The sequence below is a fragment of the Melozone crissalis genome, unplaced genomic scaffold (genome assembly GCF_028551555.1).
Source record: "Melozone crissalis strain CALT ecotype California unplaced genomic scaffold, PUWL_Pcris_2 ptg000013l_1, whole genome shotgun sequence".
Classification (NCBI taxonomy): domain Eukaryota; kingdom Metazoa; phylum Chordata; class Aves; order Passeriformes; family Passerellidae; genus Melozone; species Melozone crissalis.
In genome coordinates this window covers 45,895,803-45,910,794 of record NW_026535791.1, presented here as the reverse complement: position 1 = coordinate 45,910,794, position 14,992 = coordinate 45,895,803, and the positions used below count along the sequence as shown (strand labels likewise).

Genomic DNA, 14,992 nt, shown 5'->3' with positions numbered 1-14,992 from the left:
AATAAATTTAATCTGGTTGCATAGAAAAATTGCTTTTTCTCTCTAGTGTCAAATAGTCCTTCTGTAGCAAGTTTCCTTAGCTTCCCTTTTTTAGATTTTAGGGGTTTCTTTTCCTTTTAAAAACAAAAAAACCCCAGTACATTTGTTGGAATTTCAAAGGGTGAGAGCACCTCCCTCTCCCTACCCTTCCCATTTCCACAACATGATTTTGTGTTCCAAAATTCTACAGATTGCACCCTAGTTACAAAATAATAGAACCAGATTTCCTGCATCTAAGCAGCATAAAAATGCAAACTTATATTCTTAACTTCATCAGATCACAGAAGATTGGGAAAAGTGGGAAAGAGCTGTTATTATTGGTCTGTTGGGAATACAGTATATCAGGTCTGAAGTGCTCGCTGTGTCTGATGTGAAAGATAGCCAGGATGATTTTTTTTTTCTGTTGGTAGTTGGAGAACCCAAGTGAATTTTAAACCTTTGGTATTGTATATCCTTTATCAGCTCTACTCTTCCAGCACTTGTGCATGCACATCCCTCCCACGATCAAGCAGGCCAGAGCAACAGGAATCATTGCAATGTACCAGGACAGACCAGCAGCTGGAAAAGTAAACAAATTAAATATTAGAAAACCTGGAAGAAACAACTAACTCCCAGGAACATATTTCTCTAAGCTCAAGTTGGAAGAGGAGAAATGACAATAAAAAGGATGTCTGCAAGTTAACCTTCCAGCAGGGCTTATCACCTTTGAAAGGAAGAGATCTATTGATTGAGCACTCTGGGAAATGTGCTCATGAAAATAGGAGGAAGAATTGGAAAACAACAGAGAGTGAGAATTTAAAGTTCAATCTTTTGCATACACCCCATTTTCTTAACCTCTGATCAGGAACCACTGTGCGCTTTCTATCTTGGCTTATTTAAAGAAGAGACACTCCAAACAGGAAATCCAAGCACCTTGTGGAACATGAATACTTAAAAATTAGTCCACCCTCAAGTTGTGTGAATAATTTTTTCATACAAAGTAGCTTATAAATTAGTAACAATTGACCCAAGGCTCAGAATTGCTTCCTAAATCTGGCTAATTTCCAAGGCAAGTGTCTGTCCAGGCCATTCTGGATTATTCCAATGCATATTGCCTCCTGGTGCAGCTCATGGAAGACAAGGGCAGCACATGATCCAGCAAAATGAGTACAAATCCCTCATCATAGGGTGCTGGAGTGAGTCATGACTGATAATGAAGTCTGAAGGAGTTCATGTGCCTTTCTAAGAGAGTGTGAGCAAGCTTTGGTGATTCACCAACGTCATGCAAAGAAACAATTAGCATTGCTTCACATTGTTTGTACAGCTGGCTCTTGGCCAATGGTTTATCACACTGCAACATTAATTGTGCTGAGTTTAGGTCTTCTCTTCCCATCACTGAGAGCCAAAGTAACAACGCCCATCATAATTTACACTTCTTCTTTTTTTGGCAGTAGTCTGTGCATGAGGAAAAGTAACACTCTAATCATTTATTCTGTTATTGTCCTTTTTTTTCCCCTACTTGTTGAGGAACTGGAGGAGATTTGGCTCTGCTGCAAACAGAGTTTGCCAGTAGTCTCACTGGAACACTTATTTCACAAAGTGTATCTAAATTGGAGTCTTATTCAATAAAGAATAAGACAGCACAGACAGATCCTTATCCCTGCATAAAATGTCAGTACATGACCTACAGAAGGTGCATTTTGTGAACGGGCTGTATCAAAGACTACAGGTGAAAGAGGCAACCAGATTTTCCCCAGGCAGTAACTTATCCCAACACTGGCTCTCACAGTATAAACAGATCAGATGCTAATTTAGCATTAGAATAATATTAAAAATTATCAAAAATAAGCAGTAAAAATAACTACCTTCCTGCTTGACCCTTGTTGGCAGTTCTTGGTATCCATATCTGTTCTGGGCCAGACAGGTAAAGTCTGTGTAAAAGTCCACTTCTTCAACAGAATCAAAAATCAGTGGTACTTCAATGAAGTTTTCACCATTTTCTACAATTTCTCTGGAAGAATAATAAAGATTAAGTGTTAATTATTTTAATAAGATGGTTATTTTCTATTTGATCTGTTCATTCTAACAGCACATTGCAAGAAAATGCATTGGATATTGCTCCATTTCTGAACCAGCCTCTCAGCATTCGAGGATGCCTGTTGTCTTCAGCCCAGTTGTGCTACTTGAGTCCCAGTGGGCAGTGCCTATCTTGCAGCTTTTGGAGTCTAGAGGGAAAAACATACCTGGATTTGTCTTGCAAAAATAAAGAAAGGGGAGGGGGAAAAGGCAAGTGGAATTCTGTGTATCTTTGATACATTAGCATTGGGCAAGGACCTAATTCCTTCTCTCTGACCACCTAAGGTTAATTCTTACAATCAGGAGAATATAACACTGCAAATGTTCTCTGAGAAAACTGAACCACCATTCCTGTCTATCATGTGCTCAAAGCCAATAGCTCAATACAAGAAACTGCCCAAGAAGTTTCCAGCTAATTTCAACGTGATTATTTTAGGAGTCCCACTATTTGAAATTGAAAGTGTTTTTTTAGCTGGAGTCAAACATTGTCCCTTGATACCTTTTAGCCATTACCAGAGCAGTTGTCCATTATAAGCCTGCAATGCACAGCAGCAATGGAATTCCCTGGGCACTCCTCCCAGGAGCTCTTTGCCAGAGATTTCTGCAGGGAATTTGTTTTCCCAGGGGCATTTGAGCTGTTTTGTCATGCTGCCATAATGAGGGCTTCCAGCAGACCTGGGGTGTCTCACACACTGTGGGTCCTGCAGGAACCTCATCTGTCACTGTCAGTGTCCTTGTGCAATTGCATGACAATATACAACAGCAATAATGATAGTGGTAAGCATAAAAAAAATAATTTTTAAAGTCCAAGTGAGAAAGTTCTGCTCTATTCTAAAGCCTGCAGAGACTATAGCTGCAGCACATTTTTATGGTTCCTGGCATTTTCACTTATACATACAAACAAGATTATAGATTAATTTCCCCAGTCATGCTGTGGGGAATGGGAAAACACCTAAAGGCTTGGGCATACAGCCCAAGGAACCTTCTGGGCTCTGTCCCCCAGTACAGGCAGAGCCACCAGGCAAGGGTAATGATCTTTTTGGACACTCTGAGCTACATGAAACAAGAAACAAGACAAGCTGACTTGGTTCTCAATGAAGAGATTTCAGTCAGAAAGTTCAGCTCACATTTACAAAACCACTAGAGGTGTGCCTGGAGATAGTGAGTTACTCAGGTAACACATCACAGGTACAGAAAGCAGGTATCCCTCCCTTTCCTAGTGGTAAAAGCCTTGAGGTACGAGGCAGCTGAAAGACTGGGACTGAGGAGCTGAAAGCTCCTCAAGACTGGGAGACACAATGAATCAGGGCAAGAAGATGTGGAACATCCTGTTTCTCCCTCCCACCAGTATTCCCTTCAGTGCTAGCCTAGCATCTGTTCTAGCACTCAGCGGGTGTGTGTGTGAGTCAGTTTAATTCACTAATGTGGAAAAGAACAAGCTTAGGGAGAAAAACAGTGCTATTTAGAAAACAAAACAAAAACCATCAAACCACTAGGTAATTTCCTGTTGTCTTAGTGTATTTTGAGAACCTCATGAATGTGAGGGAGAGAATGTTGCCACTTTGCTGGCATGGGGTAAGGAGAGAGGTAAGAGAAGCACTGGGAAGGATCAAGTCTCCTTGCTTTCCACTGCAGTCAGTCCTTACAACAGCTCAGTTGCTCATGAAAATGTGCTTAAAGTTTGTCTCAAAGTTGCCTCATTTGCAAAACATCTTGTCACAAAAAACAGAGATAAAGCATTTATTTCACTGACTGGGTGGGGCTTGGGGGTTTTTGCTTGCCTGCCCATTTTTTTCCTCAGCTCTCACCTTCACTTCAGATCTGTCCATTTCCTATTTCATTACCTGGCGTTCAGGTGCACTGAGAGCCCCTGTAGCACTGCAGGTTAGAACAGTAAGCACAAGGAAGCACTGTCAGCCAGACTTACTGTCGTTCCCCCTCTGTAACTCTGCTTTGTTTGTAAACCACGTCAACACTGCTGTCATTTGCCAGCCATTCCACATCAGTTTGGAAATGGCTGCTCAGCCCAACAAACACTTTGCATGGCAGAGTCATCTTGGAGCCTGTCAAAAAAAAAAAAGATTGAAAAACAGTTTAGACACATATGAAGAACAACTCTTTCTTTTGGTGAAAACCAACAACTCCAGTGGGAGATCCCATACACGTCAAGAACTACTTTCAAAACTGAAGTTAATCTCCAGATTGCTTTTCATCCTGTACTCCTTGGCAGCAAGACCCTTCAGTGTGGCAGTCCTTCCTGCTGTTAACCAAATCATTTCCCTATTGCAACACTTACCAACTCTGGCACTAAACACATTCCCAGAGGCAAGGCTGCGTCCCTGTGGCCTTGCCCTCTCTGCCACAGTGCAGCCCAAAGGGCACTGTGTGATTTACCCCTCTGGAGCAGCTGCATTAACCAGCAGCACAGCTTCACTCACAGATGCTGTGGGTGAGGATATTCAGCTGAAGGTTGGACCTCCAGGGATAAAGTGATTTTGCAGAAGTTCTGAAATTTTTAATTGCTATAATTACTGTAACTCAAGGATAAAGAGATTTCAGACTGATGTGTATCTATATTATACAGAAGTATAGCTATATACACAGAAGACAGCATCTGGTTGTAGATGTTAAAAAGCTAAGAATACTCTAGAACCAACCTTCAACTAATATAATTGAAATCAAAAACCTACAGCAATTTATGCCAACAAATAACACCATAAGAGGACCTGCTCTAGTTTTTCTCTGACTAAACGTTTCCAAATATGATGTTGGGCCTTACCAAGAGCAGCTGATGTTGTCTTTTGGGCTGGATACACAATTATCGGGGTAATTCTCTTCTCTTGTTCTTGGCAGAAAAAGAAAGCAGAGTCAGTGCTAAGACAAAAGAAAATGCGGGTATGGCCCCAGAACCAGAAACATGCCGTTTCACCCAACATCTGTCGCCTCCCAGGAAAGGATTTGATTGCTAAAGCCGCTGGCAAGCAGCGACATTGCCGCTCCGACCCGGAGCCCCGCGGCTGCGGGCCCGGGCAGGGTCCCCCGAGCCTCAGGGACAGCGGGAGGCCTGCGCGGCACGGGCGCCCCCTGCCGGCCGCTCTGCGCAGCAGCGCCCCGGGCCCGCTGCCGTCCCCGCGCTGTGACACACGGCCTGTCCCCTCGCTGTGGCACAGCGGCCTGTCCCCCTCTGTGACACACGGCCTGTCCCCTCGCTGTGGCACAGCGGCCTGTCCCCGTCTGTGACACACGGCCTGTCCCCTCGCTGTGGCACAGTGACCTGTCCCCGCCCTGGGACGCCGCCAAATGGCTGATCTCCGAGCTTCCCCGAAGGCCTCGGCAGTGATAACCCCCTCCTGCCCCAAGACATCAATTATTCCGTTTAACAAACACGGGTACTTGCAGGAGAGATCCCCGCCCTGCCAGGGGTGCTGTGGGAGCCCCTTCAGGACCAGGACAAGCCCTGCCTTGGCACGGATGAAGGCTGAGCATGAGCTCCTCTCAAGAGTTTCATTAGCAAAGAAGAGGTTTTCTTATGTGCTGTAATGTTTCAGCATGTCCATTATTGAATCATATAACCACAGAATCTTTTAGGTTAGAAGGAACCTTAAATGTCCCTAAAACCTTTCCTAAAAGTTTCCTAGGACTGCTAGTTCCAACCCTCTTGCCATGGGCATGGACACTTTCCACTGGGCCAGGTTGCTCAAATCCCCATCAAACCTGGCCTTGAACACTTCCAGGGTGGGGGGTAGAGGCATCCACAATTTCTCTGGGCAACGTGTGCCAGTGCACCACTACCCCTTGTCCTGTCACTTCATTCTCTTGTAAGAAGCCCCTCTCCATTTTTCTTACAAGTCCCCTTCAGGTACTGGTAGGCCACAATTCAGTCATACTGAAGCCTTCTCTTTTCCCTGCTGAATAAATCAAATTCTTTCAGTCTTTCCTTGTAGAAGAGGTGCTCCATCCCTCTGATCATCTGGTACTATACTTACCAACAGTCTCTAGTTGAATTGTCCTGGTGATTTCATACATCACACCTTCAAATGGAAATGACATCTGGCAGGTATAATACCCCGTGTCTGTTGGTAGCACAGATGTCATGATCAGAGATGCTGAACCATTCAGAATGATGAATCTTTCATTGTCCTCTTCCAAAGGCTGAGCATCCTGGAGAAAGGACAGTAACTGGTGTTATGACTCAGATAGCTACACCCTAATTATCTATTGAGAGAGACAAATTATCTCTGTCTCTCTGTTATTAGAAGCTCACTTATTGCTGGGAAATCTGAGCAGTTCTGCTTTCCCACCAAAGCACAAGTTCTTTTAATGTGTATCCATCTCTAAAACGCCTTGTGGCACTATATGTGTGAAGTGTGAAGAATTGCTATTTTAATCTATCTATAATGTGTGTGCATAGCTCTTCCTTAGTGCACATTTTAAGATGAAAAACATATAATAGGCTCTTCCTTGAGTCATCTTAAGAGCAATCACACAAGATTTTAGTACCCATGGAGGTTTTCACAATGTTATCCATGCACATCCATGTGTATGTATCCATACTTTCCATACATGACCACAGAAGAGTAATATTCTAAGGCCTTCTTTGAAGACAAATACATAACTGGTACTTACCCTATATTAGAAATTCCTGCTCTGTATCCCTAAAGCTCTGTTCATATATGGTCTGAAGACCTGCTAGTAGAAACCATGTTCTCCCTCATGAAGGCAGGGTAGCTCTTTCTTACATTTGTAACAAGAACCGTATTGAGGGGGGCAGCCTCTCACTTAGATAAAGTGGGTTATGTTCCCACTTCTGAAGGAAGTCCTGAGCACCAGCATTTTGCTGGTATAGTACAGATCATAACCTAGGCACTGCAAGCAGCCTATATATTGCATCCTATGGTAAGGCTACATCTGCACAAGGCAGAGCATGTGATCACAGTGGGAGTGTAAATAAAAGCTAAACCAAGGTATTATGGAAATGCAAGAAGAATCTCCTGCTCTCCAGTGTGAAATTGAACAACCAAGGATGTTGTATTTGATCTTAGAGGCAAAACCAGGCTTGCCTACTTGAAAAGCAGCAAACTGGGCAGTTAGGCAAGAGAACACTCCAAGCATTGTCATTCATCCAGTATTTCTAAATGGTGCACTCCAGTTGATTAATGAAAGCTACCCCACCTGAACACGGAGGCAGTATCCCTGGGAGGTCCTACTTTATGGGATTCACTAGAGGGGCCGTGAAAAGATGCGCAGTGCCAAAGAGAAGGGCCTGATATCAGGTGGCAAACCCTGGAGTTGGGTAAATAATCTAGCCTTATAAACAGTTGCATTGCCTGTGAGAGCTTGAAACATGTGAAACACTTCACCCTGTGCTGAGTGTGCCCCAGAAAACTTTTCTTAAAATGTATACATCTGCCCCAAAATTCCCAGTATGTTACACTATGCTAGTTACTTAAGCAACATGATATTCAGGAGAAATGTAAGGTCAATATTTATGTGCCAAGCTGGGATGAGGTTATGCACAAAGAGGAAGTAAATATTCTACCTTGTACCACTTGAGCTCCAGGCTTGTCCTATTTGGTGTAAAATCCCACAGATCAGGACAAACAATCTTTCCAGTGGTGAAAGTGAAGAGGACCTGGGGATAGGCAATCTCCCAAGCAGCTGTTTTCTCCACAACTGTAAGGTGGATGGAGACCTCAGCACAGTAGGAGTTGTTCCTGGTGACAGAGCAGGGAGAGGTGAGCCCCCAAGAGAACTCAAATGACGCCCTTAGTTTCCTCCATTTCCCTCCTTAACAGAGGCCAAAACTGAGATCACACCAGGCTGGATGTTGGAAAATCACTGGTAGTGTTCTTTTGGCACAATCAAAACGTGTTGCTGACACATATCTGCCTCAGGCCTTCAGTCTTTTCTTTTTAGTACAAGTTTCCTGTGCACCTTTAGGCTGCAGCAGGATTTTAACTGTGTGAGGAGGAGGAACATGTTAACCTGAACAGCAGGAGGTGTGTCATGAACCCTCCCCCATTTCCTTGGAAGAGGTTTTGACTGTAAAAACCCTAATGATTATATAAAAACCTTAAAGCATGTACTGCAATACATCTGCAGTTACTATTGCACAACCATAGTTATTTCTGTAAGTACATATAATTTTCTGTAGCAAATAAGGCGTTCTGGCTTTGAAAGGTTCACAAAATTCAACTTTTCTTTCTGGCCCCAAGTGACAATCACTTCCAGTCCTAAGGAAGACCACACTGGGACAGACAGATGCTTCAATTCCACCCTTTACAATCTCTGGAAGCCTGCTTCAGAGATGCCTTTACTCAGGGCAGTGCATGATCCTGGAAGGGGCCAGCGAAGCCAGGGAGACTGGGCTGCCACCTCCAGGAGAGCAGCTGTGGGCTGCAAGCAGACAGACTGACAGTATTGCCAGGGCACTGTGGCCATCTGTCATATACAGGCCAGATGCCCAAATCCAGAATATTTGCTCCACAGAACACAGAAGCAGAGTGCCCAAATCCAGAATATTTGCTCCACAGAACACAGAAGCAGAGATCTGTGATAGTTTGCTGCTACCTTCAAAGATAAAAAGATCTGCTGGCTTCCCTGCAGGGTAATTTGTAAAGGAAATGTAACTTGCTTGTGCTTTATTAATCCTGTAATAATGTTAGCAATGAAGTTACCTACTTGGCTCTTGCATCTCTTTTTAAACAAATTTCACAGCATTTTGCTAGATCCCTCAGTAACACTGCTATAGTGTTATATATTGACAAAGTGAGCCAGAATAGCCCAAAAAGGGGGTTTAAAAGCACTCTTGAACATCTCAGGCAACTACTCTGTTCTAGAACAGTATTTGCAACCTTTTGCTGTTTGGGCTTCACTATCAGTGTCTTTTTTTGTGCTCCACAGCTGAAATTGCTGCTGAGACTTGGGAAAGGCCAACCCAACATGCTGAGCATGATTTCTCAACTTGTCAACTTTCTCTTCTACTGCTGACTCGCATTCCTCACAAGGTGTGCTGTGCAAGCAAGGAGACCATGCTATCCACAAGCAGCTCCAGGAATGTAGAGATATGTTCTCCAGCATAAACCCCAGAGCCAAGTGCCAGAGGTTTACTGGCTGGCAGCACGAGATGGCAGGAGACAGGGACCTGGAACATCTTCAGAAGTTCAGGCTCTAAGGGTGATGGGATTTTTTGCCTTCCTTGATCCTCAACAAATCCAGACCCTCGCACCTCTTATGACATAGTACAGTGTGCTGTCAGATTGAAAACACTCAGAAAAAAAATTACCAGTAGGGCTGAAAAGAGCCATGGCCAAAGTCTCAACTCACTGCAATACCACAAGTCTGGTACTAGCCTAGTAAATACACACTGGGTCTCATGAAAATTCTTGCAACAATATCAAGTCAATCAAATTCTGGTTTAAAACATGACTTGGAAAAAAAGTGAAGACCAGGGATATGGAAGTGGGAAGAGGAAAGCCACTGCAGAGCTATGATGCCTTATATACCCTTCATAAGGCAATCTGAGGTGCAACAAGGGTATTTGTGCTCAGCAAACCTGCTGCCTGCAGCATGTCCCACTTGTCATGGCACTGACTGGCTCAGAGATAACTAGGAAAAACTCTCTATACAATATTCTCCTATGAGATTGTAGTCAAAGTGGCAAGCCCGTGTCACCATTTTACCAGATTTCAGTACTGGTAGCTATAGGAGACACACAACGCGCTCTAAGGGCCCTGACTTCCCATATTTGTTCTCTCTAATAAGGTCAGCAAGGAAATTATCCAGAAATGCTCTGAATATAGGTGGAGTTTACAATCAAGGTAATGCATTTAGCAGACATAGCCATTTTTTAGTGAACTAGATTATCTTTTAAATACCTACCTTCTTGTGCAGATATATACTCCTGAGTCTTCTAGCCTCACTGGTAAAAACCAGAGTGCATTTCCTTTTGCCCAGATTCTTGAATCTTCATCTCTTTCTGATATCATGGTGTTCGAACCATTTTTATACCATGTGATATTAGGGGTCAAGGCAGAGAAATCCAAATGTTTGTATCTGGGGGAAGGGCATTTCAGAACCACAGGTTCTCCATGCAGTTCATAGTAGTGTTTGAAAAACACGGTGTGATCTGGGCAGTTTTCTATATAAATCAGAGATATTTTTGCATTACTGTCAGAGAGGAACATTTAAAAGAATGGTGAGGGAAACAGAAGGAAAAAGACAAATGTACACTTACCTGTGTTCTTGACTTGCTGGAGTCTGAAAGCAGATGCACCTACTGTGCACATCACCAGGACAAAGAACAGCCCATGCATTTTTTTCCACAAGAAATCAGAAGAAGAGGGTGGAAGGAAAATGTTTTGAAATCTACAAGGAAGTTTATTACAAGACATTATATAATCAAAATACTCAACATTATTTAAAGAATTAACTGCTATTTTTCTCACTCCAGACCTGGGGAGCTTTGGTCCATCCTCAGTGAGCAGAAAGGTGTCTCCATCCCTAGTTTATGGGGGCTGAACTGTGGAACCAGAACATCTGGCTTGGCACACACATACCACTTTTTGGCCCTTCCCTTTCACTCCAGAAGATGAGCACAGCATACCACAAGATGCTGCTGTCCCCACAGCTTTTTAGAGTGACATCTATGTGTGGAAAAATTTAGCTCTGCTTATTTTGCAGTAAGATGTGACTGAGGCACAGGTCAGCTGCTTTGAGTGAGCTGCAGTGTAGTAGCTTGGGTGGACACAGGGGCAAAGAAGGCCAGCTAGTGTGAATCAGGCTGCAGGAAGACTTTCTGCTACAAGCAGAGCCAAGCTTTCTTGTCTCCAACAAATATTTCTGTTGAGACTCTGAGAAAACTCTGATTTCTGAAAAAACATTGACTCCTATGGCACATATACTCATCTTGCTGGTGGTGCCCAAGTTTTCATCATGGACACTATTACCATCTGTTCTAAAAAAAAGATAAGGAAAACCCTGAACAAGCTGTCCTGAAAATCAGACAGGGTGGCTACTAAGGGAAAACAAAATTCTCCTCTGCCAGTCATTCATCAATTGTCATCTGTATGGACCTGACATGGGCATGGCAGTGTCTGTGTACATCACTGAATGCTTCTGCTCTGCCACGAGGCCGCAGCTCCTGCTGCTCTCTTGATTGATTATGCTTTACCTTGGTGTGCCATGGGCAAAAATATATAAAACATGCTGGATAGAGGCACTAGTTTATGCTCTGTATAAGGAATTTATAAGAAATACAGTACACATATCCACATGATACGTTACACTATTTCCATTTTATATACAGAAATGGAAATTGCATGCATTTAACATTACCTTAAAACTATGATGAATATTAAATGACTGTACAACTATTTGAAATCAAGACCAAAAGAAATATTTCTACCAATATAACAAAGCCATATTCATAGGTATACACCTTTGGACATCTTTTTGTATCCCTTCATGCTCATACTTCCATAGTTTTAATCCAAATTTCTTCCTGTTCTAGTAGTTGTACTTACCTGACATCTGATCATTTGACTACAATAAACTATTTCCAGATTATTGTCATCTGTACAACACCACAAAACCAACCTCTTGCTCAATAGCACTCTTTCATAACCATGGGTCATACTCTTAGGTCTGCCTGGGTTTCCAGGGAATTGGTATGGAGCTCTAGCCTCTCTCAGCTACACCTGAACCAGGTGCTAGAGGCATTAACAAACCCCACGGTTCACATCGATACCCTGTAGCGGGTGAGTTTCTCTCTTCAGATCCTGACAAAAATACTTGGTTATTCTGTTCAGAGCTGAGCCTTCTGGTCCCTTTGGTTTCTTAACTAACAATCTCCACAAGCCATTTGAGGGTTTAGGGAAGGTTTTCATTCCCAGATTTCAATCAGATTAACTTACCTGTGTTTCTGTAGTCTTTCAGCCATAAGCATCTCACAAAAAGAAACTATCAGACTGAAAATTCCTAGTGAGGACCTTATATAGGGTTGAGCTCAACACACAGCGGAAATTTGTCTCTCATTGCCCAATCAGATTTGTGTCAAAACCAAGTAACGTTTTAGATCCAACTTTCTTTCCTTCCGTAGAGTGAGGATAAGAGAAACAGAGGCACAGGCAGAGAGAAAATATGTGTTTGGATTTCCCAAAAAAAGGGGAAATGACTGCTAAATATATGACTAATTTCCCTCTTTTCTGACGAATGGTAGCTTGCATACACTCATGTCTTCACATGACTATTTCACACACTACCTCAAGTAAAAAATTTCATGGGTAACAAAAGGTGCACTGCAGCATAGTCAGCAGCTAAATAATTGCAGTCTTCACATTTTGTGGTTTATCAAGCTGTTCATAAATCTTCTGTGATTTCCCAGATCCCTGGTGAATCACAAATGTGCTGATTCCCTTTTCTTCTCATAACATCCATTTTAGTGTGACAGCCTGCATTAAGGCTCTCTTGCAATGTGGTATAAAGAAGTAACAGCTAGAAGCAAATTATGGTTTCCAGGCTCATGGGGAGGAGTAAGAAAAGCACTATGAATTCTGGCAATTTTGGCCTTTTAGAAGAGGGTAATCAATTGAGGGACTGCAGTTCCCAGATAGACTAATATCCTTGGATGCATCTAAGAAGGATCAACAATTTTCAACAGCTTTCTTCAGAAGGTTTCTGCCCTAGCTTTCTTTTTATCCATAAAATATCTTGATCTCATGCAGCAGTGTGAAGACTGCTCAAGTTTCAGTTGTTCTTCAAGTTTCAGTTGTTTATCTGGAGGTGCAAAAGTTTGGTTTAGAATAACTCAGGAAGAAAGTAAAGAGAGCAAAAAATTTATATTTTTTTAGTAGATGTCTGCTGAGAAGGCCATGTCGTTTTGCGGTTAGCTATCACTGAGTATTTATAAACAGAAATGTGCAAGTCTAGCAGCTATATATATAAAGAAACTCTCTTAGGGAAGCTGGTGTCATTCTGTGGTTTCGCTCTGCTGATGATTCATTGATACAGCTCAAGATGCTGGAGCGTAGCTGTGAAATTCCTGACTTGAAGACCAGACTATTCCCCATACGTCTCACTCGTTGCTCATCTCACTAGATAGATATTTCCCACACCAGGGCTACATGCAGTTCCTTGCCACAGTTGGGTGGATTTTGCTGTTCTTGGACATGCCAATAAAAAAATCAAAATATAAAGAAATATCTAGTCTTCTGGAAGTTCCTTGCAACAGAAACTTTCAAAAGGCCTCCACAAGAAAGGTGTGTCTGTCCATTATCCCTAGTCAATGGAAGGAGAAATGGAAATTCAGGTATCATGGAATGGGGATTACACCATTTCTACAAGCGGCAGTTAATATGCCTGCTTCTTGTAGCAGCTCCCAGATTTTGCTGCTTCTCCTGGAGGAATTTACCCTGTTATAGTGGCTCTGTGGATGATAATGTTTGGCATCCAAGAACTGCAATCTCTTGGACTTCATAATTTATTCTGTTATCCAGTTTGGCTAAGCAAACTTCGTGCAATTAAAAACTGAAGTAAATTTCTCTGGTTCACATAAGAATAAGGTGACAAGGTATTAAGAAATACTGAATGTTGAAAGCTGACTGGCAAGCAGATGCAAAGTAAACCACAACTATTGCACCAACACATGTTCTTGGGTTATGGATATGAGCAAACCTGGTTTTAATAATTTATAATACCCTTGTGCACAGTTCCAAGATGAGGTCTTGAAGAACAGAGAATAGGAAAGAAATGGAACTCTTCAACTCTGAGAATCACCAAATAACTGGGACAAAAAGAGAAAAACTAAACAGAAGGATTAGCACAATGCACAACAGACTCCAAGAATACAAGAATTTGCATGCTTAGCCAGAGGAATAAGTGCTGACATACCCCAGTTGAGTATGACAAAGTGGGAGAAACAGAAGGCGATGCGCCAAGGGATCCACTTTGTCATGAGGGAGTGCTAGTTTGGCCAGAGCAGCCACGGCTGGGTTACAGATTGTCTCACCACTACAGGTTCCTGGGATTTCCAAAGACCCTTTCACTGCAATAGAAAGCAGGCACACTTGAAAAATAATTATACTCTCAAGAGCTGGAAGGGTCAGGGAGGAGGAGACCCTCAGTGTAGAAATCAACAGGATACAAGGGACAAAGTAACGTCTAGAGAGGCCCAGAGTATCTGTGCACAGGCACACAGCCATAGATTGGTGAAATTAAGAAATTATTTCTGAAAAAGTGTGATTTGCTGGATTTTATTTTACTTTTATTTAAAGTAGAAAACCATCCCTGAGCACAGCCTACTTGATATATGATGCAATGTGGAAAAGCAATGATGGAGTACTGTTTGCAAAGCTGAGTTTGTTGAAAGCAGTAAAGTGATATTGCTCTCCCTATAAACTGAACTGAGGAGGATAATCTAAACTACTAAATAGAGACACTCTAAACATCAATGCATACTAGTGTATCTCTCAAATGACAATAAAAGTAAAAAATATCTCTTACTGCTCTTCTTTCTCTTATGGATAAAACGGTGCATAGATAGACTGAATGTTGATCGGGGATATGGCTCAGTTTAGGGATCAGAGAGTAAAAGAGCCTAGGGCTCCAGGGACCCTGGGAATGGAAAAGGCATGCTAAAAGGACCATAGCAGGGCCTCAGCATAGCTGCCCCTATATCTGTCTCATCTGGGCCATCCACAGAACCATTCAGTTTGGAAAAAACCTCTAAGATTATCAAATCCAACCATTAACACAGCACCACCATCACTAAACCACATCCCCAAGTGCCACATCCACAAGCCTTTTAAATCCTTCCAGGGATGGTGATTTCACCACTTCCTTGGGCAGCATATTCCAAAGCCTGTCCATCCTTTCAGTGAAGAGATTTTTCATGATATCT

The 14,992-nt window shown here is 42.5% G+C and overlaps 1 protein-coding gene across 1 annotated transcript; it reads right to left on the bottom strand.

Moving 5' to 3' along the window:
- Nucleotides 1–469: 469 nt before the first annotated feature.
- Nucleotides 470–12,034, bottom strand: IL1R2 (interleukin 1 receptor type 2). The gene is made up of 9 exons (XM_054272030.1): nt 12,009–12,034; nt 10,331–10,461; nt 9,976–10,234; nt 7,634–7,808; nt 6,081–6,255; nt 4,874–4,939; nt 4,022–4,157; nt 1,884–2,029; nt 470–597 (listed from the first exon to the last, which is right to left on the bottom strand). The coding sequence occupies exons 1-9, from the start codon at nt 12,032–12,034 to the stop codon at nt 470–472; spliced, it is 1,242 nt and encodes a 413-aa protein (XP_054128005.1).
- Between the last annotated feature and the right edge of the window lie 2,958 nt (nt 12,035–14,992).

Excerpts from the sequence above, each read along its gene's own strand:
- IL1R2 (XM_054272030.1), bottom strand. The coding sequence starts at position 12,034 with ATGGCTGAAAGACTACAGAAACACAG. Across the intron at positions 4,158-4,873 it reads GACAACATCAGCTGCTCTTG|GCTCCAAGATGACTCTGCCA; the intron begins GTAAGGCCCAAC and ends TTTTTTTGACAG. Across the intron at positions 598-1,883 it reads AACAAGGGTCAAGCAGGAAG|CTGCTGGTCTGTCCTGGTAC; the intron begins GTAGTTATTTTT and ends TTACTTTTCCAG.